General features: G+C 39.1%; 2 protein-coding genes across 4 annotated transcripts in view; one reads left to right on the top strand and one right to left on the bottom strand.

Moving 5' to 3' along the window:
* ACAT1 (acetyl-CoA acetyltransferase 1) overlaps window positions 1–3,331 on the top strand; it is a 14,064-nt gene extending 10,733 nt beyond the window's left edge. The window contains exons 8-12 of the mRNA XM_058043076.1: window positions 430–525; window positions 1,195–1,308; window positions 1,685–1,749; window positions 2,379–2,536; window positions 2,959–3,331. Coding sequence (XP_057899059.1) covers window positions 430–525; window positions 1,195–1,308; window positions 1,685–1,749; window positions 2,379–2,536; window positions 2,959–3,079 — 554 coding nt within the window. The 3' untranslated portion in view covers window positions 3,080–3,331. The remainder of the gene's footprint in view (window positions 1–429; window positions 526–1,194; window positions 1,309–1,684; window positions 1,750–2,378; window positions 2,537–2,958) is intronic.
* On the bottom strand, window positions 3,019–26,859 carry LOC131095358 (protein NPAT). 3 transcript variants are annotated; one of them, XM_058043053.1, is made up of 18 exons: window positions 26,771–26,859; window positions 23,601–23,719; window positions 21,909–21,969; window positions 20,378–20,450; window positions 19,847–19,890; window positions 18,896–19,129; window positions 18,302–18,386; window positions 17,153–17,285; window positions 16,554–16,645; window positions 16,383–16,470; window positions 14,594–14,690; window positions 14,027–14,158; window positions 11,568–13,259; window positions 10,220–10,335; window positions 10,018–10,126; window positions 8,904–8,961; window positions 5,723–6,888; window positions 3,019–5,041 (listed from the first exon to the last, which is right to left on the bottom strand). In XM_058043053.1, the coding sequence occupies exons 1-18, from the start codon at window positions 26,805–26,807 to the stop codon at window positions 4,971–4,973; spliced, it is 4,407 nt and encodes a 1,468-aa protein (XP_057899036.1). In that variant the 5' UTR covers window positions 26,808–26,859; the 3' UTR covers window positions 3,019–4,970. The 3 variants fall into 3 exon arrangements, with proteins under 3 accessions (XP_057899036.1, XP_057899045.1, XP_057899051.1); XM_058043062.1 differs by having other exon boundaries at window positions 18,302–18,383; XM_058043068.1 differs by having other exon boundaries at window positions 4,967–5,044; window positions 5,727–6,888.

The following is a 26,859-nucleotide window of genomic DNA, read 5'->3' as shown; positions in this document are numbered from 1 at the left end:
ATTCATTTTGATCACCCAAGAATTTTCTGTTAGGCGGACTTTCTGGTCAACAGCAGTGACCTGTCATCTGGTTTTTGTTTTTCAGGTTTTTTTCAGTGTTGCATACAGTATCTTTTTCTTTTTTGGTCTAAGTGAAGGTTAGCTATTGAATTTAGTTATGGCTTAAGGACATCTATTTGTATCTATTTGTTTTAATTTACATTAAAGATAGGCTCTTTGTCCTTTTTGTTCAGCCACTGGGAAGTATAAATGGATTTTCTGCAAATGAATTTGATTAAGGAATAACTTTTTTTTTTTCAGTTCATGTAAGCACATTTCTTAATGTACATTTTTACATGCATTTGCACTTTTTTACTGAAATAAGTTATTTATATAAGGCAGTATTTAGTCAACTGTTCTACAGAATACTAAACCAAATCTGAATTTCAGGGAAGCCAGATACAGAAGTGAAAGAAGATGAAGAATACAAACGTGTTGATTTCAGTAAAGTTCCAAAGCTGAAAGCTGTTTTCCAAAAAGAAAATGGTAAATATTGTTAACAGAACTGCTTAATTTTGTGACAAGTGCAGGGATGCTTTGTCAGGGTGGAGAGTACTGTTCACAAGAGCCTGAATGCTCAACAACAGCCCTTTTATTTTTAAATGCCTGCTGAGGTGAAGAAATGTGCTGCACAACAGCATGAACTGGCTTGGATTAAAAGATGGTCCAAGAGCCTTAAACCAGTGAACACCTCTGTTTGGGACATTCACCTTAAAAAGAGTGACAGGTGGGTTTCAGTTTCAGTGGGCTTTGGTCTCTGCCAGGTGTAAACTCCTGTTGCTGTGCAGCTGTGGCTTTACAGAGTTGCCATTGCTTCCTGAATCTGTAATTGATAAACTTTCCTGGCTAAAACTGCCTCATTCACAACCCCTCCTGAGCTGGAATTCTGTGACAATGCCAGCAGTGCAGCTGCCATGGAAGGTGTGATCTAAGCTAGCATGGGATAAGGATACAAGTACCTGTGGCTGCAGTTGTTTCATCAAACAGGTATCAAAAATCAACTAATTTTTAGTTAACTCAGTGCAACAGGTTTCACCAAATGATTGAGACTTCATGGTCAGTGAACTCAGGGAGACACAATCCTTCACAGGATATACATGAGCTGTTTTGCATAACACTTTCACCTCTGCCTAAGGAATGCTTTTCTTTCTCTAGGAACAGTTACAGCTGCTAATGCCAGCACTCTGAATGATGGAGCAGCTGCTTTGGTGCTGATGACCACAGATGCAGCCAACAGACTGAAAGTCAAACCTTTGGCACGGATAGTAGGTATGATCTGCCTCACCTCTAGGAAAGTCCTGGAAAATACTCCCATAGTGTGCGCTCAGGCTGGGAGTCCTCTTTGGCTGGTTACTGGCAGTCCTGTTATGGCTGCATCTTCCCAGCACAATCCTTGAAACTTCAAGTGTTACACCAGCAGACTTTTGACCATAAACAGAATATTCTATATATAATAATAAAAATCTGAAAATGTTATTGTGTGACTTACTTAGGGCACTACATTTTAGATGCAGCTATTTCATAGACTGTGGTATTCAGAATTTCTCTATCTTGGCAGTGCTTGCTGCTTGCAAAGAAAGAAAATAATGTATGGTAAAAACACAAGGTCTTCAAAGACTTTTTCTGATTTTTTTTCATTTTTCAGCTTTTGCAGATGCTGCTGTTGATCCTATTGACTTTCCAATTGCACCTGCATATGCTGTTCCCAAGGTAAGAATAAAACTGAGTGGGTTTTGGAAAAAAAAAGCTTCCCTAGCATTCCACTGTTGGTTCATCCTGTCTCAGTGGGTCTTCTTGAATTAGGAGTGAAATTTTAATGATAATTTCAGAGAACAGATGTTTTGCAGAGGACCAAGGCTAGACTGCAGATCTTCAGAGTTAACAAATTTCTCACACCTATTTTGAAGGGAGTATTGTTCTGTATTGCTTTTAGCAACTTTTGTTTACACCTTTGAAGTTTTGCAGCTTGTATGGCCAAAAGGCAAAATAAGTATGATTGTACATGGGTAGACTCGTTCTAAAAGGAACTGAAGGGAAGTGTATGGTGTGAGGCAGCACTGGGTCATTTTAAATGGATTTTCTGTAGCAGCAGTCTTAGTGTTATGTGATGGAAATGCATCCTTGAATGGGCTGCTCTCCATTCTTTCTTTGGTGAAAACTCAAGTTTCTGGTTCAGTCCCTCAGTTTTGCTTTTTCCCATCTGACAAAAAGGTTCCTAAATGTGAATTTGTGAATCACACTATGGGGAGCCTGAGTCACTGACTTCAAAATAGACCTATTATTTCTTTAATTAGTTTCCTAATTTTTTCATAGTAGTAATTATTTTGTATTATTTCTAGATTCTGAAAGAGACAGGCCTGAAAAAAGAAGAAATTGCAATGTGGGAAATTAACGAAGCATTCAGTGTTGTGGTGCTGGCCAATATTAAAATGCTGGACATTGATCCACAAAAAGTAAATATTCATGGAGGAGCTGTCTCTCTTGGACATCCAATAGGGTAAGCAAAATAAGCTCTGGGTTTGCTCTGCACAGAGGCATTGTCTTCTAGGTAAATGAGTTTTAAGCAAGTAAGAGTATGTTTGAATTTAATCCTTATTATTGATTTGGTTGTGGGAGATGTGTTCCCTTCTTTGAAAGAGCTTTGCTGCATGTAGAGGTACTCTGTAATATACAGGCTGGCATGGAGGTGATTTCTTTTTCCCAAAGAAACTTTATCTATACATACACAAACAAAAATGCCATGTTGAAGAACCTTCCTCTCTAGCTCCAGTGCTCAATCTGTACTGCAGAGAACTGCAGACAAAAGGATTGTTTCAGTTTTTTTTGTTGGTGCTATGTTCTGCCAATGTCCCTGTGTGTAGGTCAAATTAAGAATTTCCTTTAAACTAAGCTATGTTCTTTTGTTTTTCTGATATCCAGAATGTCTGGGGCAAGAATTGTCGTTCACATGGCGCATGCTTTGAAACCAGGACAATATGGTCTTGCAGGAATCTGCAATGGAGGAGGAGGTGCTTCTGCAATACTGATACAGAAGCTGTAGCCCAAGCAGCATGAGAAACACAGCCTTAAAAGCTCTCTGATCAAAATTGAGTGGTAGCTGTTACATCTTATTTATCAATCAGTGGATGAATTCTGTAACTGCTATTTTAAAATTTCCTAAGGCATCAATGATTACTGATCCAGACAACTGGCCCTTTATTGCTTTATCAGTTAAACTTTTTATACAGTACAAGTAAGCAATGTCAAATTTTAATTTTGGCTTGACATCTGACAATAAAGAATGTTAACTATGGCTCCCTCTGTCACTGACTTATTTCTTAAAGGCCCTTGAAAAGGAATTCTCTTGGTAACCCCCAGAGAGCTGCTACTGGAAACGGCTGTTTTCTCCTAAAAGTCATTTGCAGTATGACAGCAGCTTGGTAATGAAGATACTTTTTTCTTATGAAAGTGATGGATAATTCACATCTTCATTAGAAGCAGAGTGCCTGAGCTGAAACATTGTGGTGGGTATTGGATGGCCCAGGCAAGAGTTACCTTCGGTCTCAAACAGCAAATTAATTTGAAGTGTCACCATCACTATTAAGCATTTTCTGCTTCAGACAGTTTTGGTGCTTGCCTGCCCTAGTCCCTCTGACAATTGCAATTAGAACCTAGTGTTTAATCCTGGACTCTTAATTAAAATTAAAAACATTAAGCAAGACAGACAACTTTTTATTAAAACAAAAATATTTATTCAAGCTGTAAATGCTATGCAGTATTTAGTTACTGGATGGGTTTAATATAAACATCTACTGCATAATCTTGGTTCCTTAGGAATCCTTGTATTGTATCTGAAACATTGCCCTGTTGCTGTACAGATCTCTTTCAAGAAAACTTGCAATTTTTTTTTTTAAAGATGTCAACAATTTGAGAACAAGAAATACCAGTAAAAAAAATTCTGTAGTTTTGGAGAAAGGTGTGCTCATTCAGCCAAATGTAGGCTGAGCTCCTCCTGCACCCCTTTTGGAGAGTTTAGCTATGTGTAATAGCTATGACAACCTGTATGTTAAACAGAAAAATGAGATGCAAATCCTTCCATGTCTGGCTAAAATTTTAAGAGTTAGATAATACAATTTCTCAGCAGTACAAATGAAAGGTGAGGGAATTGACTTTTACATTAGAACACACTGTAATTCTTGTTTAGCTGTTGCTTCAGTTGAAGTATTCATACTGAGGGATGACCCCACACAAAAAATATGTTGCTTAAAAACAGCTTTTGCATTTGAATGACATTCAGCAGCAAATACTGTAAACAGAGAAGGCCTGTACAAATTAAAGTTCTTTTCCGAATGACTGGCTGGGAAAAAGCTCCACCAGATGAGAAATGCTTTTTGAGGTTTTACTGGCCTTATGGTTAGCTATTGTTATTTTTGTTCTTTTGTTCAAAGCCTTACAACATGGGCTTGACAGTGATGAAATGACAGTGTGAGCACAGTTAGAGCTGAATATTTAAGTCGTTCAGATTCAACAAAACAATGAGAAGTGGCCAAGGTAGCTGCCCCATCTTAGAGTGGTGAGTGACAAACACCACCTTTTCACAGACTGGCTGAGTGCTTCAGAGGGGTAAGTAGAGAAAGCAGCAGAACACAGACAACGTGGTCTAACAGGAAATGTACAATCTTTCTTACATTTCATTTACACAAATTTACAGTTTTGCAATTTAAATGGCTCTATAATTATGCAAGTGCTTTTTCAAAAATAAACATATACCAACTCAATGATATTTACACTTTGCAACCTGCTTCAGAATCAGCACGACCTTGCTATAAAGTGAAACTTCAGTGCACTGAAAGTGCAACTTGCCCTTTAGAGTTAGCTTCTCTTCCCATGCAAAACCTCAGCACTGCTCCACTGAGCTTCAGATGGCCTCACTTCAACTTCTTTTTATTCATTCATCGTAATGCAAAGACAACAAGAACTTGTCCACATCCATTCCTGCTGGAAAAGAATTTGGGAGCTTCTTCTTCTGTAGGAGAGGAAAGTAACAACTGTTAAATACAACGAATCTAGGGGAACTGACGAGTCGGCAAGCATTCTTTTCTCCACCCACCCACCCACCCCTGCACAAATCTGCCCCAGAACTCAAGACACTGCTATGTGCCCTTCCCATGTGCCCCCCTCTATGAAATAGAGCATTTTCCAGTCTCAGTGTTGCAGGAGCATGCTAGAAGTATGGGAATTATAAAGTTATACTGCTTTTTGGTTATTTACATGCAAGGACACCTTTTTGTGTCTCACACCTTGGCTATTTGCCTTTAAATCCTCAAATCCAATGGTACTAAACAAGGATTCAAGAGCAGCCTGAATTCTAGTAAGGCCTACTTTGAGTTTGGCTTAATTCCTACATTCCACCTAAAAACTTGGAATTTAGAAACTCATTCATGTTTTAGGAGAAATAACGTAATTGTCATTGATACCTATTTAGAGAGTTAGTAGGAGTTACTTGTATGTATCTGAAGACTAAACCAATCTTCAAGCTTAGTTCAGAGTACGCTCAAGAGGCAAAGTTGGAAAAACTGAAAAAGTCTAAATAGGATGCCAGGGATTTGCAATAGCATCTCTGAACCCTTCCATTACAAACCATACACATGAAGGCACCTTATATATATTTAGAATTTTAACTGGAAGAAGTAGATGTTTGTACTTGCCTTGATTTTCTTTTTTTTGCATGGCGTTGGAGAGCTCTGAAGCTCTTTTCTATTTGCAGAACGGGAATTTCTCTCGCCCTCATTCAAGTCCTCGGGTTTCCTTTTCTTGACGGTGCTCCTGAGAGCCCTGAACTGCTGGGTGTTGTCCTTGAGGGGGGTGGCGGTGCTCGTCCTGGCGATGGCGGCGCGCGACAGGATCATGAGGGTGTGCGCGGCCATGCTGACGCTGTTCTCGCTGCCCGTCTCGCTGGCGGGGCTGCAGGCGGGCAGGTCGGGCGTGGCGGGCGGCACCATGATGCGCGGCGTGCCGCTCTCCTCCGCGAAGCGCCGGCACGTGGGCGTGCGCACGCTGTCCGTCGTGTCCTCCGCGTGCCTGTCCCCGACCCCTGAGGGCGTGCGGGGCACCGGCAGCTCTCCGTTCTCGGCGGTCTTGGCGGCGGGGCTCTGCCACTGGATGTCCTGCAGCATCTCCACACACTGCTTGCCAAAGGGGCTGGACAGGCCCAGGCCTTGGCCGGAAGCTTTCGCAGCTTCTCGCTTGGGCTCCTTCGAGGACAATGCCACAGACACCGACGATTTGCAGCTGCCAGCCCCAGTTGACAGCGACCCCTGCTTTTTGTTCAGCTCCTGTACCGAAGCAACTGTCTTCTCATTCCATAAGGCAACGCTCTGTTGGCCGTTTGAGAGTTTGGCAGTGTCCTGGTTCTTCTGCTTTTCATCAGTGTCCCTTCGTAGCTCATTTTCTTTGTTTGCTGTCGTCTTGTGGAAGGGATCTAACGAAAGCCCTGCAGCTGCCGCCTTCCGCTCGGGCTGTGGCTCCTTTGCAGACGCGCCTCTGTTGCTGCCAACTTCTGGCCTACACAGAATTCTGGGCAATGTTTTGTCTTTGTCTCTCTTTGGTACCTGTGCCTTAGCAGAGGAGCACGCAGAGTCAACAGCAAATGAAGGGCTTTCGTTTCTTTCTTTCTGGGATGAGCTCTTAGGAGGCTGAATTTGGGTGCTTCCTCCTGGAGTGGGTAGGACATTATCAAAGCAAAGCACTCTCCTGTGACTCTCACTCTGTCTGGGATTTGAGCTTGTGCTCTCTGCTGGTGCAACAGCTAAGTTCTCTTCCACTTTCCTTCCTGCCTCTGCACTGGTAAGCTTGTCGCAATTTCCAGCCCTGAAAACGAGACGAAAACATTTCACTGATGTGTTTATTCTTACTAGGCAAGTTAACTTCAGCTGGCTGGAAGTCCCCACCCATCCCTCTGAAAAGCTCTCTCCAGCCTAAATACAAGTATTTGATCAACAATAAAATACACGTATTTTATCTTTTATAAAGACCAAGAGTAAGGAATGACAACTGCAGAAAGCTCAGAGAAGGCTTTCTTGGCAAAAAGGTATCAAACAGAGTCTGCACACTGAACAATTAGGTAGGCTGGGGCTCTTCAGCCTGGGAAGAGAGATCACAGAGGGAAAATGCAACAGAGCTCTGAAGGAAGCTCACAAAAAGGACACTATCTGCTGCTTTTCTTCCAGTAGGAAAACTAAGGGCATGAAATAACACTGGCATTAGGTTCAAAACACAACAAGGACACTGAACACTGCATGTAACTAAACCTGGGAACTTTTTTACCTTGGGATATTGGTAGTTTACTTGACTTCAAAAAGAAACTGAGTGCATTCATGACAGGACAGCCCCTCCCAGAATACTACTTATGGCTCTGGGATCCTTGGAGCTGAAATTCCTAAGAGGCTGCCAGAATATATTGGACAATGTAATCACATGTGTGCCTTGTACTCTTCCCTATGCACTTGCTGTGCATGGGGGGGACACTGAGCAGGACAAAAAGTTTCTGGTGGGCATCTGGACAACAACATCCAAAGTGCCTGGGGTGTGGTCTCCACCTGACAACCTGCCCCATCATGTGAAAAAGCCACCACTGCACTGAGGAAAGAAAAATGCTTCTGCTCTGTCAGCTCATGCCGCTGTTCTGTCTGTGCCCTCTGCCTGGCTTATGCTGCATCTCCCTGCACACCTCCCTCTATGATTTCTAAGAGGAAAAGTCAAGTTTTTGGGATGCTAACTTGGTACCTTTGAAATGGCAGAAAAGGTCTGAGTGGTAGCAGCTTGTTGTATTTCCATGAAATTTGAGATGAGACAGAGGATAGAAAGTGGAAATAAGAAAATACACCTCTTTGCAGGGAAGATTTTGCTCTCTTTGCTATGCAAAACATACATCTAGAGATCAATTAAAGATAACAGAAAGCTGAATTACTGAAGTGGTATTATCCAAGATCTTGCTTCTGTGTTTTTTTTAAAAATCAGTACTTTTTGCATGCAGGTATATGGTATAACTTGATGTATAGTTGGGATTTTTTAATAAGTTGACTTTAATGGTCCTGTTTTATCTCCACTTTTCCAACATTTTAAGTGAGCTCTAAAGAGGTAGTTTTTTTTAAGTATGTGATATTTTTCCAATAAAAGATCATTTCACCTCTTATATTTAAATTGAGCTTCTGATCTGCTCCTACACTGTTTTGCTCATTCCAAAATCCTTTTCTTTCAGAAGTCCATTAATGGTGAGGAGAGTTACTACTGCAGCCTTGCTTCCTTCTCTCATTTGCCCAACAGAAAACTAGTGCCTACCCCAAGAAATTAAGTTATTCTCATCAACATAAAGTTAGCATGCTGTTGTCCTCACCTTGCATTCAGTTCTCATTTTTAAATGATCAAGCAGAGTTCTGATCTATACAGCTGAAATACAGATGCAGAACCCAATCTTATACACTCTACTGGATCTCTACTGGAGGTCAAAGAGAATGAGACTACACTACAAAACCATGAGTACCACTCATGTGAAAAGAAGAAACAAAGGTTTTAGTCATTTAAATCTCCCAGTAAATGTAACAGGCAATTCTCCTAGCTTAGACTCTGCTCAAACTATTTTTATTTGACAATTGAGACAGGAGACAATGAAGACAAAGCTGTACAAAATTAACACAGAAACATTGACGAGACAATTCTAGCACAGTCCCAGCACACATCTGTATGGATACTCCTAGCAGACAGGCAGCAAGAAAGGGGGTACTGCTCATGCCACTACTAAAAAAAGCTCCTCTCTTCACCAATACTGGATAGAAAAATTCACAACAAGAAAAAGAAAGCAAGTTTCAATACTTAGCACTACTGACCTCTGTGTTCGAGGATTTGCATGGCTCAAAGGCTCAGCTACACTTGGTACCAGTTTTCCTGGAACAAGAGATGAAGTGTTAATGAATGATAGGTAAATAATTTCACAGTTTAAGTGCAATGACATTTCACCTGACAGAGAACCAATAAAGAAAAGCCCAGCAACAAACTCCACAGTATACTGTAACTTCAAACTTCACTAATTAGTAGACCAGCAAAGGTCTCCAACTAAGAACAAAGAAGAAGCTTGCTGCCTACACTTGGATAACGCACAGCCCTGCCAAGACAAAACAAACTACCCTGGACTTCAAAATGCACAGTGGGGATTTCCACATAGCAGGAAATTAACTCAGGGAACTCTCAGCTATCCATCAGCAAACCAGAATGCAAGCAACGATACAATCCTAGATTTTATCTTAATTTGAAATTTCATTCTATTTTCATTTTTATGTGCAAGCCTACTCATTTTTAAAAAGGCACATAAGCTAAAGCACAAGTTTTCCTTATAACTCCATGTTTCTATTTTCAATTATTTTTCTATACCCCTTTTCAACACTGAGAAAGGAACATAACTCCAGTCTTATTACAATTAACGATTTAAAGAAGCAAGGTCGCAATGAAAAGAATATACAGAAGCATATGCCTGAAAGGGCAAAAGGAGAACAGGTAGTAGAGTGTATTTTTTATATAAACATCCAACACTTCTAATAAATATTTTTCATTAATAAAATTTTAGAACTGCTGACTCTTCTAATATCTTCATTACTATGTGGCTTGGTTCCAATGGCAGCAGTAAACTACTTAAAACCAACAAGATGAAAAATAACCAGAAACATAAAGAAAAGTAAACTTCTAAAACTGCCTGAGAGTCTTGAAACATTACATTTTGGAAATAAGCTTGATACAAAAACTGGAATTATGTCATATGTTGGAAGTTCTCTGTAAACTGCCCAAACAAGAGTCACTAACTGGAGGTACAGACCTCTCTCATGACAGCCCAGCAGCTGCCAGGAACAGAAGCAGAGATATTTATAAAACTTTTTTTTACTTAGAACTGACTTGTCCTTAGAACCCTCTGCTTTTCTTCTGCCCCTCTCAAGAATGCAAGGCAGGCACCTGTAGTATTCCTGTTTCTTGCTCCAGGAATCTTCTGTGATTTGGGAGGGATGGGAAGCTTTGGGACACTTCCATTGCACACTGGATTAGCCACAGGCATGTGAAGAACCTTGAAAGAATCAAAATATCCTATTACAATTTACCAAAGCACTTCTTATCACTGCAGCTTTAATCTTGAAAATCTTTATTTGTGATGTGCTACCTGGCAGGCAGGTGCTGAGAACGTATTTCCATTCTGTCCTACTACGGAGAGAGGTATCATTCCCACCATTCCTTGCAAAACTGGCTGCACTGGAGATGCAATTATAATGGCAGAACCTAAAAAATACCAAAGTGTTAAGATTGTACAGAAACTACTACAGAAAATACTTCAGTAAAAAGAAAAGCTTCTTAAAATTATTGTGGTCAAAACCCGTGGCAAGAACAGCTCTGGATTTTTACAAAAACTTCACTGTTCTTTGCTATAGATCACTACTTGAAAACAGGGTAAGCACCAGTTTTATTTTTAGTTTATAAGGCATTCTTTAGTTAAAGTCTGTTTTCCTTTGTAAGAGGTAGCTCAAAATAAAGTATGATAAACCTATCTTAACATTTAAACTTTAATTTAAAGTGATTTATAAAAAACAGTAAAAGTAACATTAAATATCATATTTAGCTGCCAGATATATGGAAATTATAAAATATGGAAACTATCCTGGCACATTAACTGAAAAGTGGAAGAATATTTTCAAAAGTGAAAGGAAACTGTTCCTCTCTCTATGACAAAAGCATTGAAGGTAAGAGTTACATCAAGAAATCAAATGGCAGAAAAGGCTGTCACCCTAAGACCTTGCATGTACTGGTCTCTGTCCTCAATTAAATGACTACACACAGAAATTCAAAGGTAACTGCAAAAAAGTTCATAGTTTTTGAAAGAAATCTAAATGTGGTGATTATAGCTGGTTTATAGCTGTTTTTTCATTTCAAAAAGCACTCAAGATGTTTATTGCTGTAGTAATAAAAATGCTTGTATAGATATTAAATCATGGAAAGAAATAATGTTACACTTTCATGTTTACTTAAATATACTTCTAATGCAGACTAGGTTTTGAAATATGAAACAAAACCAAGAAAGTGACTTGGGAAGGACTAGATACATCTACCCAGTTATCTACACAAAATAGGGATACCTATAACATAGAGCATTGCACTTATAACTGGAATCTTATTAAAATAAAAACCTGTTTTATTTAGCCAAAGTAATGGAATCCTTTCCAATGTAAACCAAAGTATGTTTACTACATCTAATGCTGCTAAAATTGTATCAGTTCAGCTTCTGAAATATGAAGCTTTTTTTTTATTCAAAGCAGCCTGATCAATGACTTCTCATAGAGGTAGTTTTATTTCATTTCTACTAGCAACTAATATACTAAAAAAAAAAAGTAACTCCTGGATATTTGCAAGTGGCAGACAGAGCAATTTAAAAATGGTTTTACTTTCAATGTTTACTTAGTGGAAAAACAAAAATACCAAACACCACATTTTCAGTACTTTTCTAATAATGAGATTACCCTGTGGGAAGTTTGGGGAGACAGTCTGGTTTGCTGGAAATGTATTGCTGGATCTGGGAGGAGTCCGCAACTGCTGTACAGCTGGAGCTTGGGAGGCCAGAGGCATAGAACTGCCAGGCAATACAACCACATTTGATGGTGTTACAGCTGCACCCAAGGCTGCTGGATCAGTCATACACGTGGCTATGTAAAGGTTGCTGGAATTCCCAAAAGCTGTGCTCGTGGCTGGCATCAACTGTATAAATCCCCCTTCGTTGGAAAGATGAGTTGAACTTGCAACTGAAAAGCCAGAGCAGTCTTCATTCTGAGTGTTAACCGAGGTCACCACAGGATCCTTAGGTCTAAGCACGAGAAGATTCTGCTCTGCCAGAGCTGAATCCACATTTTTTTCTGTGTCTTCCGAAGTCAGACATTTGGGCAGGCCTGGGGTTTTGGCTGGGGATTTGGCTGGAGATGACAATATTATAGTAGGCAAATTTTCTCCTGTGATGCTGGAAACAGCATTATTTAACTCTGTGTCTGATGCAATGAAGGGATCATCACTGATGATGATCTTGAGGGACATTATATTAGAAGGATCAACATCCATTGGTTGACTACTAGAAGATACACTGCTTATACTTTTGGCCTCAGTACCTGACTCCTCTGCTGAGGATGCAGTTTCAGGGAGAGGAGAGTGGCATATTTCAGAGGTAGTAAGATTGTTTTCAGTGGATACTACAGAAATGTCTGTACATGCATTATTACCAGATGAGAAATATAAATTATCAGTGTCTACTTTTGTAGAAGATGAAGGTTCTTGCATCTCCCCTTGTGTTCCCTCTGTGTTTGGCAGTTCTGAAGGGAGGTTAAAATCTTTCTTACAAGGCTTAACAAGTGTATGCTGATCGCTTGAGTAAGTTTTGTTAGATGTATCAACAACTTCAAGCTGCAGCTCTGTTTTGTCAAGATCTGTGATGTCCACCACAGATCCCGCAGCACAGTCTGCCTGTGTGCTCTGGTCCTGATGGTTAGAGGGGTGGCTGGAGTTCTCTGAAACACCAGGCAAGGCATCTGGATCACTGGTTACAGTCTGTTCATTTCCTATATCTGCCAGTGGGCTAGAAATGGAGGAGTTGTTTCTTCTCAGCAGTGCACTGTGGCCAGGGCCCCCATCAGAAGGGCTTCCAGGAAGTCTTTTTTCAGACAGTGATGTATCTGGTGATAACGGACATTTACTTCCTGAATCAGTTTTGTTTTCACCAGCTATAGTATCCTCTGCCACTGAAATCAAAGGAATCTGTGGAGTACCAGAATGAACGTATTCTAAATTAGGACTACTTTGAGAAATATCACTTGGTGGGCCTTTTTCAATTTCCATAGCACTCTCACTTTCAGATACTAATGTAGATGACTCTTTTGTAATGTAAGTGTCTGCACACTGCTCGTTACAGTTGCTGTCAGAACTTGGTCTCTTGTTAGGTTCAGTCAAATCAGACACCGAGTCAAAAGCAATTTCATGCTCTCTGATATGTTCAGGGGTAATGGCTGTAAGTTCTTCAGTCTGCTTCCTTGGTCTACAGTTTCCATGCAGCTGTTCACTGGATGGACTTTTCTTAGCCATATCATCATCGTTAATGTTGGTCTTCAAGGCACATGATACTTCTCCTAACTGAAAGCCTTTACAGGATAGTGGTTCTCTAGAATTATCACCTGCAAAAGACAGAATAAACCAGTTCCATAATTTTTAGAGCAGATGATCCTTTTAGAGCATTTTAGAAATAACTACTAGTTCAGTGGAAAACTATTTCCTATGAAACTAAGTGGGAATAATGTTACTCATCCTTACATTCAAGTTGAGTGGAATATATATAAAAAACATACATAAACTAGATAATCTGGAAAATCAGTTTGCACATTAGTAGTAAGTACATACATGTAAATATCTCAGGTCACTACATCAGATTTCCAGAAGCACAAAAACCATCTCATGATAAAAACCTCTTGGCTCTACTGCTCATATACTTTCACTAAATACCTGCTACTCATGAACTATTGTTAAGAATGGTGGAGACAAAGTAACATCCCCTTTGTCCAGAGTAAGACTCCTTTTGTATATTAATTAACAGATACATTACAGAATAGAGATAAAAGATTAATATGGTTAGGTGTAAAATATTCTCTTTATGTGTTCCCCAATAGACACTGCAAAGTATCCATTTATTGACATCCTGCTTGCACTAAGGAGCTTATCAAGTACAATTTTAAAGTACACTGATGGGATTACTGTCAAATGTAATAGATTGAAACTTTGTAACAGGACAGGTGTATCTGTATGTTCACACAATGTAGAAGTCCACATGGATATTACCAGTGAAAAAATAAAATTCCGAAATGTACAAATTGTCTGAAAATATTTTCATAATGAAAAGTTAACAGAGAAATCTTAGAGGGGAAAAAAACCCAAAACAAAACCATACATCTGTTAGTTTCTTCTGTTCCTAAAGAACTTCCAAATGTTTCCAGGCTATCCTCAGCCACCAGGATTTCGTTCTCCACTCCATTCCGACCAGAAATACCACCAGGTAAGTTCTTGTTTACCTTGCTCTTTCCTATTTTCAAAATAAAGCATGAAAAATGGTTAAATATGTAATTTTCTACATGTATGTCATCACTACCTTTTAAATGAACCAGAGTGTAAAGATCTCCTTATGGTTCATGTGAGGATACCCCTGAAAATTTTACAACAGCAAACAAGTATAAACTATCATCCTTCAGAGCTGGAGTGTCTAAAAAAACAGCAAGAAAATAATCACTGAGCCAGCACAAACCCAGAATATCAGCCACAGAAAAATGCTGCACTTACACACAACTTTATAGCTGTGTATAAATGTATCTAAGAATCTGATTCTGTATTAAGGCATACCAATGTCATTTCTCTGGCAAGAGGCCAGCTGAATTCCTTTGCCTTGTCAAGCAATGCTTGGGAAAGCGCATCATTCTGGATGCTTTACAGTAACAGCACAAGTGAGTACAATGTAGCCTACCATAATCAAAGCAGTCAAACAGAGCCTGGAAATCTGGATCTGATTCTGTCTGCTCCAGAATGTCCTGGATAGCCTCTTCTGACATGTGAATTTCACCCTGAGAAAAGACGCGAGATACAGAACTGTTAGTTACTTCCACAGCTTAAAAAGAAAAATAGACAAGAAGCGTTTTCTTTGCAGGTTGTTTTTAGTTCTATTACTTCTGCTCAGCACAGAAACAAAAAGAAAAATGCTGGGAACATTTCTGCCACAGATTTCAAAAATCTTAGTGATTGAAGTTGAAGAAATGAGGTTCTCCAAAACCCAAATATGTCTGTCAGACATCACCCCCACCATGTGTGTACTGGAGTATTCTCCAAACAATGGCCACCACTAACCAAAAAGGAGGACTAAATCTCAGGCTACACTGGAAGCTTATGCATGTGGTATGGATGCTGTGAGCCTGTACCAACAAACCACTGGTTTAAAAAAATCCCCAAATTAATCCTAATTTCTTAAGTTTGAATATATTATATATCTAGAAGCCAACACTAAGTAAATGGAAGTTTTATTTCATATGCCAATTACATGTTCTATGTTACAGCCTCCAACTACTTCTCTTTGTGGAAGGCATTTTGGAAAGCACAGCTACATGGGACAGTGCTCCAAGGTTCCTGATTCTTGTTCTGTGGCAGCCCAGGAATAAAATGAGTATCCAGTACATACTCAAGCAATTAAATACAAAGTTCTCCTGCCTTTCTGGAGACCCTCTAAGCACTCTCCAACCTTTGATACATATCTCCACCTTCAAGGGTGGATATTCCACGTCATATCCTTGATTTTGTCTCAGCAGCTCCAACCAAACCAAGAAGCTGCTTTATTTCTGCTCAGAAGAGTGAATACAGCTTTGTAGCTCTGTATTTTGACAACTGACCTAAAATCACCAAGCAACAGAAGAATAGCATTTATAAACCAGACACCTCTACTTCATAAACAGGGAACTGCCTCTCTCCTGTCTTTCTCATGAAGGCTATGAAATTTCCCTCATTAGAAGTCTTTTTTAATTCTATGATTGCCAGCTTGAGACTTACAGAAAAATGAAGAGAGAACACTATAATTATGTTTAATTTGTAGAAGCAGAACACACATTTCCTTCAAAAGCAAGAAAATACAAAATTTGAAGAAAAAGTATCATTATTTAGGCTCAAAAAATAATTTCTCTTGCTATACTAAATGATTCATGGTTATCTTGGAGTAAATCACAAAATCAGACCAGATTAAATGTATTTGGAGACAGCAAGGTATTTTAAATTTTTTTTTCTTTAAGGCTATTGATTAGATCCCCAGTCAGAAGCTGGTAGCCAATTACTGATACAAAAGATTGAGTGAGAGGCAGAAGTTCTCAAATCCAGCCTGAGTGTAGGGTGACCAGTTAATTACTGACAGAATCAATCCCACTCTCTTGGCTTCAACCCTGCTACATGCTTCTGCTGCCTTGGACAGGCATGGGAATGAATTCAGAATGCTAAACTGGCACAAAACAAGCTCCTGCAGAACACCAGTGTGCTGCCAGCTCAGCTCCCTGACCCTGCCCTGCACCACACAAGGTCAGAGTTCACACCTCTGCGAGGGGAGCTGCCCCTGCACAGAGGGGAGCATCAGGGAGGCTCAGCTGTGCTGCAAACAGAAACAAGAAAAGAAAGGATAGAAAGAGGAGAGAATATCCTCAGATGTCAGAGGTTTAGCATAGGTCCATCATTCTCACATGCCTGGGCCTAAAAACAATGTGATCAGGGCAATCTACACCTACCTGAAGTCCAAGGATTTCATCAATTGAAGTCTCCTGTTCTGTGGGACCACTGTCTGTCTGTTTAGGGGCCTGAGCAACACTGCCATCACTGCAACACATACATCATTAGTTCAAAAGTCAAAAACAATTTTAATAAGAATACATATTAAGTTTAGAGGTCCCTTTTATTACCTCCCCAGGATTTTGTTAATGTTTTCAGCGAGCTTCTCCTGAAGAGATTTGCTGCTCAGGATCTTTTCTCTGGCATTTTCAATAACCAGTTGCTGGAAAACAGTTTTGAAGTGGTCAGGTTTCTATTTTTAACATCACAAGAAAAGGAGCAAAAAACATCACAAGAAATTTTCTGACTAACCAGTAAAAAATAATTTAAAAATCAATTCAAAGAGAGAAGACTTTTATAACAGAGAGTCATCTGTGACTGCATTACATTGCTATGAAAATCAACCCAAAACATTCCTGTGCTTCTACTCCCCCGAAGGACAGCAAGGCTTAATGTGCCTTCTGGTTTCCATTCTCTGAAGAATTACTGTATTCTGACAGCCTACAGGTATCTTAGCAAAGCAAATAAACCAAGAAAAACAAAACTCTACATAGCCATGTCAACTTTATGAATTTAGTACACACAAGAGCTAGTTCAAATACAAACCAATACATTTATCTTTTAAATGTAATTTCTGTAAAACACAGGAAGAACAACATGTTAAAGATTAGTTCTCTTGAGTTTGACTTTGTTTCTTAAGTGTAAATACCTTCTGTAGGCATATACTCACTGGGAAGTTACCATCAATTAATTCTTCTAGGGGCTCACTTTCTTTTTCTACTACTGCTTCTTCAGAGTCCTGAGAACTTCTAGCTGCTGAAAGAGGTCCAGATGTTGCAATGTTTTTCCTCTTCTGAGATTCACTGAAACATTCCAGGCAATTTATGACACAGTTTATGAGAAAATTGCAAACAGTAGACCTAATGGTGAGTAAATCAAGTGCTTCTCTTTAGCAAACAAAAGATCTTAATCACTAGAAAATTAAGTACATATTGAAAATGCAGTAAAAGCTGGTACCTGTTTTACTATCTCTTATGCATCTATTGTGTCTGCCTTTAGAGAAGTTATAAATTTAGAGATTGTAGGTAAACAGCTCAATGGCAAACTGAATTCCATGCCCACTATTCAGCATTTACTGCCCCTCCACTACCTGTTACTCTAACTGGTGGTATCAGTTAATGGATCCTAATTAACGGCAACTCACAATCAGATTTGGGCATTACCACTGAAAACAAAGACTTCTCAAGGAGCACTTATTTTCAAAGAAGAAAACAAATCTTAAGTTCTGTAAGAATTTAGTTGATAAATAGGCAAAGTAATGTTTTTATAGGAGACAGAGTAGGCTCTTCTGAAAACATCTATCGGCAGGGGCACTAAAATTACATTTAAAAAAATCAAGACAGATTAGGAAAGACTTGGGGAAAAATGGACATCTGAATCAGAGAATAAAAAATGCAGAACTAGTATAAAAGAAGTTTTTCACACAACTTCTAGTGCAAATATTAATATTTTTCTGACTAAATTTACCCAACTCAATAGTTTTATGAAGTTAAATGCACATTTTTATCAATATTAAGAATTTTAATAATTGAAAAGGACATTTGGAAGGAACACCAAGTCTCAGCTCCAAGATTATTTGCCTAAGTCTAGTAGGGGAGTAAAGACAGTGTGTACCCAAAGAAGCCTCCTATCAGCCTACTGGTAAGCTCTTTGACTTCCTTTCCTCTGTGAAACAACAAACACTGGCCCACCTCAGCAGATCTTACATTTGAAACACTCCACCACGAAAGAAAACTTACACTAAAGGTTAGGACACTGTCTAATTTCTAAACAATTAAACAAAAAAACCACCCAAAACCAAGCAGACATCCCTGTTTACCTTTTTCGCCTTCCTGGAGAAAGCAAGTTTGAATGAAGCTTTCGTTCTTGTGATGTTGGAACCTGAATGTGTATGAGACCTCCTGCTTTATAGAGGGAAAAAACAAACAAAAATAGAAGTCATGATGCCAACACCTTCTCCAGTGACACTGCTAAAGCACTACATGATCTACATGTTTCTTACTATGTTCTAATCAATTCCTGGAAAGTCATACAAAAGAATTTGGTATTATCATGGAAATGAGGACCAGTCCTTTTAAACATATCCTGAACTAGACATCCACTTAATGTGGATCATCCCTATCTGATGAAACAAGTTATTTGGGTGAGCATGAGAGCACAGAACAGAATAACTACAAATTAATGCAATTCTGATTTCTGAACTCACATTGGCAAGCAAGTATGCAAGAGCCATCTCTCTTTTGGGCACTTATTTTCTTTTAATCACCTGAACCAGTCTGGAGAGCTGGAGAACAAAGCATGAATTTTCTGGAACTTTTTGGTGGAAGATGATTAGCCCTAATTTTAGAAAACTTCCATTGATAGCCATAGATTTTTCACAGAAAAATAAGGTTTAAAACTTTTTGCAACTTACTGTTGATCTTGTTTTCTTGAGCTTGTGATTGGTTCACAAACAGTGTACTCAGTCTTGCCTGTGGCATACTTTGATTTATTGCTGGCCTGTGAATTGCTTGAGGAGGCACAACAGAAGAAGAGGAATTCTGCTGCCCTGACTGATGGGCTACTGACAACAGTCCTGAGTTTGCAGGAGCTGACTGCTGAAGCATTCTCTGTCTTTTCATTTCTACAATTCCACTTCTTGTACGTACTGGAAATAAAGACAAGATGAAAACACAAGATAAAGGAATTTTTAAAAATTGCTGATATTCACACAAAATCTGTTAAAAAAAATCCAAACAATGGAGCACCACCCAATCCAGTGAATCTCAAATCTGGGAACAATCACTATCTGTATCTCACACACTCTTTTCTTATACAGTACAAATGCTACAGAGAACAACTTATTTTTAAGTAAACCAATTTTTCTTTGTTGACAGCGCATTTTCAGCTTTTGTAATGAAAGAAACACCTTTAGATACAAAGTGTGTTTTTATATTTTAGTTGGATATATGTTTGTATATATAACAAATGCTACAAGACTGTAATATGTTTTTATGTTCCCCTCCTACAGAAATCCAACCACGTTATAATTAGACCAGCTACAGTTTTAGTTCATCTATGAACCACAAATTAAGTCAGCAGTTTCAGGAGTGAAACAGCAGTTTTTAAACCTTTTAACCATGGAAACTTCCAAAAAAGTTTTTTTTTTTTTAGCAGAGAAAATGCTATAATATAGAATTTATGCCCCTTGCAAAAAGCTCAGCTTTTCTTATTTTCCTTTCCTGATCATTAAAGTATTTCACAGACCCAAATGAAGACAACAGACAGGCATTACTGACAGCTGCAGAAGGCCCCAATTTTTTGCCAAAACAGGTAATTTTAACATAAAACCTACTGATCCCGTGGAATTGACTCAGTTACTTACTCCTCTGGTTAGAAGAAAATCTGAAATCTGAATTCTGCATGCTCCTAAAAAATAAAGCAAGTGACAGAAATGAATGGAGCATAATGGAAGCACTCAGCTACATACACGGTGTGACACTACCTATCTCGTGATTAATGTCACTCTGATCCTAACCACAAATTCCTTCCGAAAAATCCATTGATTGCTCTTTTTATTCTTTCCAACAATCATCACAGATCCTTCAAGTACAGCTTACTGTTTCATTTTTGATCAAGTAACCACAAAGATATCAGATTCTAAATGAGTCATAGTATATTGTTTTACTACAAGAAGATCACACGCTTACACTAATGCCGTCCTTATTTGCTAGCCCCTCCTTAAAATCTTGAAATGTCTGCTCAACTATCAGCTCTAACATACCCATCTTTCTCACTGTCTCTAAAAGGAAACAGAGAGTTAAACCACTCTCATACAATGATAAGGGGAGTTGGTCAACACAGGGACTCAATCTCAGAATGAAATATTACTTTCTTGATTTCAACACTACATTACCTGATCTGAGAAAGTGTATAGTCTAATTTTTTCCACAGAGATGACATCATTGCTGGAACCTCATTTGTTGTTTCTGAAATGAACCACAAAAACAAACTGACGCCCAAAACCAATATATGCTGAGAGAAAAGTAAAATCACAAAATAATTATTATGGAGTGTTTCAGACATCATCTAACTTCAGATGCCTAGCTGCCTTCTTAATGTTCTATTAGTTAGAGAGTCCTAACTCCTAATTTAAAGAATTCAGATTGATATGGACACAGTTCTGGTTTAGAAGCCTTGATGAAACAGAATTAATGACTATAATTCTTGGTGGAATTTGCACATGGTGTTGACTCCTCAGCAAACACATGCTAACCTAACCCATGCTAACCCCTCCAACTCACTTCTGGAAATGGCATTCATATTCCCAAGTCACTTTTGTGCCTTTGAATATCATAACCTGGCAGACAGGCCTTTAAAAGTAATAGTTTATTTTATGATATGACCCAAACAGGTAAAAACATTTGGTCTTTCTGAAGCACAGAACATTAGAAGTGTGATGGAAAAGATAAGTAAACAGTTCAATTTACTAAATTTTTCAAGATGCCAAGTCCAAAGCATTTTGAAGGAAGTACATCTGTGTTTTAGCTACCATTTCTGTCAAAGAGAGTGTGAAAGGAAAAAAATGTTCAGAAATGTTCCATGTATAATTTTTAATACCAAGCACCATTAAAATATGATAATACAACAGATATCAAAAACCTCTAAGATTTGGAAACATTCATAGGCTTGATAACTAATTTAAAAACCAGCAAATGCTTTAGCTCTGCCTACAGTATTCATACAAAATATTAAGTAGTTCTGAAACTATTTTAGTTAATCTTAAAAACAAGCTAAGATATATGTCACACCATAGGACTCCTCCTGATTATTTCATGGAACCACAGAATACCTTAGGTTAGAAGGGATCCACAAGGATCATTGAGCCCAACTCCCTGCTCCCCACTGGACTACCTAACTCCAAACCATGTGACTGAAAGCATTGTCCAGATTCTCCTTGAACTCTGACAGGGCTCAGTGCCATGAGCACTTCCTTGGGTAGCCTGTTCAAGTGACTGACCACTCTCTCAGTGAAGAACCCTTTCCTAAGATCCAATCTGAACTTCTCCTGACACAGCATTTCATTTTCCTCTCATTCTGTTGCTGGTCACCTGAGAGATAAGCACCTCCCCATCCTATTGATAGTATAAACAATAAACAATATAATTTCACAAGGGTAAACCCATACATTTTGCACATTTTATTATATCTCTATGCTTTTGAGATATAAAAATGCTCACAATTGAAGTGAAACTATATGCTAGCACATGCAAACTAAGATAATCAATTACTTTTCCTCACTAGATCTAGTGGCTGTTGGCTGTGTAATTTGGTAACCTTCAAATTGTAGCCTAAATGGGGGATTACTCTTAGACCATACACCTCTTCCTCAAGGAGGTCAAAAGAGATAAATAAAAATAAAACAACACCTCATTCTGAAGGCTTACCTTTTGTTTTCATGGCTACATATTCATTAAGAATAGTTGTCAAGTTTTTTCCACACAGCGACTGGAAAAAGAAAACAACTGATCTTAGAATTTTCACTAAAAACTTCTGCTTCATCTACTGTAGCACATCATATTTAATGAGTTCTTTAGCACTCCACACCATGCTGACCCTCAGTACCAGGGACTGCACTTGGGAGAGAGCCATCAATGGATTAAAATCCTCTTATGTACCCAAAATGTGAAGTACTCTATCTCAAGGCACAACACTGGTGGTTAGAGCTGTCTGACCTTCACTCACCTTTTTTATTATGGAATAAACCCATGAAAAGTAGATGATAAACAGCATGATGCTCATTAGTCTCTTACTGATGAGCAGTAACTAATGAGTACATATCATTGTAGAAAAGAACATGCACTAAGATGCAAATGTGAAGGAACCTCTGTCTGAAGCAAAATTTTTAACAGTCACACAGAATTAACCTTCTTATCATGTTTACTTGTCCTGTAATTTTAGCTTACACAAAGATAATTAAATTTTTAAAGTTACCACTATGCTGTCTGTACCTTCCTCTCTTGTTTACTAGTGGGAACTCTACAAGACATGACAAATAGAGCCCCTTATTGCAAGTATTTGAGCTGCAGTAAGAATTCTGTCTTACATACTATGATATCACTTTGATGTGAATAATAGAAAAAACATTTCTACTGTGAAAAGGATGATTATAAAAAAGCTTTATTAATCTGGATAACCTATCTACATTTAGGTTTTCTAATTTTTGATGGCCACAGCTTGGTTCTCAGCTCCCTAACACCAAAGTACAGATGACTGAACACTTGTAAATGAAATAAATTCAACAGTCTGTTTTGAAAAGGTGCATCAAGAAAGTGCACCTTGGATCTCAGAAAAAACTTCCACAAATTTTGAATACTGTGGACAAAGTCCCAGACCATGAAATTAACTAACATACTAGAAGAATGAAACAGAAAACATGAACAGGACACACACATAAACACTAAAAGTTTGATACACAGCAATACCTAAACCCTGTAATTTGCACAGTGCAGTAAAAATTCCATTTTGTATATTTGTTTAAAATGCAAACTATCTAATTATGCTCTAGCCCTACACATGTATCTACAGATGTAGCTGCACACTATTCATGCACACCCAAAATTCTGCCTTTCACTCAGAACAATGGATATGATACTGAACAGAGAGGCTGAACACAGTTTTTGTCAATAAAGTTTGGCAGACTCAGGCAAATCTGAGGTGCCTTACCTAAATATTTACAATGTACCTGAAATGGAACATTATTGGCTGCCATGTCTAGAACAGGAAAGTGATCTTCATTAAATTACAAAAGCAGCCTTAAAATCAATAAAACCCTTGTAAGAACACCCTTCCATAAATCAACCTCAAAGCTGTAAATGCAGACTAAGCATAATATGCTGAAACCAATCTGCAAATTCAGTTTGCATATTTCACACTTAAATGTTTAAATGTTTCTTAGTAAGCTTAAATACTGGAAACCAAATAACTGTTAATATCATAGGATGAAAAACACTAAACAAATCAAATATCAAACAGTTTAAGCAACATTTGAGAATTAATTGTTACAGTGAGAAATCCCCAATATTGTTTTCCATGGATGCAAGACAATTTAACTTTCTGCTTTGCAAATACAAACTCACCAGCAAGCAGGCTGGAATAAAACCATCTTCTGTACAGTGCTCTGCATATTCTTTCAAATCTGAGCTTTCCAGAATAAACTGATGGCAGGTAGCTTGAAGATTTTCCTGTTGCAAGTAGCCTGCAACAAATCAGATAGAAAACTTTGCCATTTCATTCATTACTTCTGCTCAATAGGCATCAAAGCTGGATACAGTGTTAGAACAATCAGATAAAAATTTATATATAAGAAAAGAAAAGTTATGTTATTTTGAAAATATGTAAGTTCCTATCAGATATTTAACAGTTAAAACCCAGAAGAGCAAAAAATAAAGATTGGAATTACACTGTATTTACAAAGTATTCAAGATTGAAAGTGAGGCAATATGAACAAATTTTGGTCTATCTTTAGTACACACAAGAAAATAAAAGTTCTTGGCTCAGAAGGCTGACAAACAAACCCTCATATGGGCTGAACCACCCTACTTGATACTCCACCAGAAATCTACAACATTTTGTTAATAGAATGCATTGCTATGAGAGTAATTCTCCATACGTTGTACTGTTTGAAAAGAGGTAAAACCTGTACAGCTGCTGCAACAATGGATAAGATTTATTAAAAATACTGGCATTTTACAAAAACTAGTAACAGAAAAAGGTTTTTTCCCTCCTCACTTACAGTAATTTTCATTTAGGATAGATGTACTAAATGCAAATTGTGCTCTCTACACCCTAAGACTCAGTAATTATCAGCACAGGAAATGTACTGACAAAGTTTTTTCCAAAATTCCGTTCCTCATCAAATATATTCTGCTTTAATCAATATACCCTGCTTTAATCTTCAAACACCTTTAACACTAAAAGATAGAAATGGACCAATCCTAATGAAGGATTTTAGAACAAAGACCCACAAAGAAAAGGTTTCTTCTTTCTTGCTCTTAGCAGAGCTTAGCATGGAATGTTTTAAGGGTAAGATAAACCATGTGCCCAGTTAAACAATGCAGGACATATACATTATCTATTTCAATGGACCCCCAAAACGGTCTACCTCAGTTCATGAAGAAAAATGCACCCTTTAAGTTTAAAAGAAAACAAGTATCTTTCAGCAGATCTGAATACAGCTGAAGAAAACAAATAGTCTTTCCAACATGCAAGCCTTGTTCAAGTCTTCAACAAGTAGGCAAACTTGAAAGTTAAACACAGCCTGGGAATAACCACTGTGAATTTAATCACAATGTATGAGCAGGCCTATCTGACAGAAAACATTAGTGGGATGGATAAGGAATATCTTATTTAATCTTTCAATTACATTTTTCTAGAAAAATCTCAAGCCACAAGTGGCTGAATGTGTATTTCTCATAAACACAATGATATCTCCCTGCTGTCCAGGGTAGATGGGGTATGAGGCTCGGTGGAGCTCTGATCTGCGCTGGTATGGCTGCTCTTACAATCAAACTCACCTGAACACCAACACAACAAGCTGCAATTTTTCTTTCTTGAACCTGCTACTACAGTATCACAAGGGATGGCTGAATGCTTGGGCACGTTTTACACACACCAATTTCCTGGTAATAAAGCATTCCAAAGGCTGAATATGCCTCTGCAGCTGGCCCAAAGTGCCTGCGCACACACTGTATAATGACACAGGAGTATGTGATCCCTAAGGTTGCCAAATCAAATTAAAGGCACAAAAAGTAATGTATCTTTTGAACATATGGAAATTCTTCAATATTTTGTTCTACCTTAAGAAATGTCTAACCCATAGGACACATTCACTCTATCAAATAGGAAAAGATAAATGTCCTTATGCATGTTCCTGTTCGTGAGCTCAGCTTAACATTTAAGCTTTGTTTCTTGAACAAATATTCATCAACCTTCACATCACCAGAAAGATTTTGGGGGGAGCTTGAGGGAGAAAGATGGAAAAGCTGCACTGGGAAGTCTGTTTACCCACTGAAATTTAGAGATGCCTCACAGAAGAGGAATCCCTATTAGAGAACAGAAATGGTTACAAGGAATATCCTGCTCTACACCCTTAGGTTGCTCAGAGGTTTCCCAGACATGATGCATGCTCCACACCACAACAGACACAAGATAGGATGGATCACTCTCAGTGTACATGATGCCAAGATTGTGTACTACATCTTCAAGTCTCTGGTAAGCACATAAGAAAAACATTCTACCTGGAAACTTGTAATTTCACCAATCTTGCTTGGAAGACTGCAATGAGAGATCTCACTTGTATGAATTCAAATGTTCTTTTACAGTCCATAGAGCTTCTAAAAATCCTGTTACTTCACAGTAATAAAAAAACTGCATCTCTTACTAGCCTGTTTTCTCAAGACAATAGCAAGTAGCATTTCAGGTAGTATTTAAAAAGAAATTGTGCTGGGGGAACACTGAAGAAGATATTAATGGCTTTGGATTTTAAAAACTGTGAACAACTGAAAACTGAATCTCACAGGGCAAGCTGCCAGGAAATCTTGGCAACCTGTGCCAATAGGTTCTTACTATGTGTGGGACTGAAATATGTGGGTCACATTTTGCTTACCATCGATTTGCTCTCACCTTCGACAGGATCCAAATAATCCAAAGCATTAAGTAATTTAAAAAAATCACTGTTTGCTGCCAGTGTCCTGAACACACTTATGCTGTGCTTTCCACAGACTCTGATCACGCCTGAACTTTTAGTGCACCCTCAAAGGTGAGCAAAACACAGCCGGAAAGAAAAACCATCTGACCCTTAACGCAGCCTTCCCTGGGATTTCAGGTCACCCTCGGACTCCTCCTGAAATCAGGAACTGTTCAAGCCCCGCTCAGCAGCTCCCAGTCCGCAGATGGGCACCGGGGACCACCACGTTTCCTCGGAGCCGTGCAGAAGCCGAGCCCAAGGCACGGCCGGGGAGCGGCCTGGTCCCTCAGCACCCGAATCCCTCAGGAGCCAGCTGCGCTCGCTCCCCGGCAGAGGCCGGGCCGGAGAGCGGCGGGGCCAGCCCAGGGACCGCCCGGTACGAACCCCGGCAGTGACAATCCCAGCCTGGGGGGACCAAGAGGCGCTGCCGAGGACCAAGGGCGAAGCCGGCTGCGTCCCGCCGCGCATCGGGCGGCTGACAATGCCCGGCAGAGCCCTCCCGGCGCGGCCGGTGGTCCGCGCCCCACCCGTGCATCCCTCCGTCCCTGCCGGCTCACTCACCCAGCACCAGCCGGGCCACGTCGGACGGCAGCAGCATGGCCCGAGGCGGAGCGGGGCACGGGCGGGCGCAGCTCCCCGAGCGCAGCCGG

The sequence above is a fragment of the Melospiza georgiana genome, chromosome 2 (assembly GCF_028018845.1).
Source record: "Melospiza georgiana isolate bMelGeo1 chromosome 2, bMelGeo1.pri, whole genome shotgun sequence".
In the NCBI taxonomy this organism is placed as follows: Eukaryota; Metazoa; Chordata; class Aves; order Passeriformes; family Passerellidae; genus Melospiza; species Melospiza georgiana.
The sequence above is the reverse complement of the archived record's forward strand: the minus strand, read 5'-3'. Positions and strand labels throughout refer to the sequence as shown.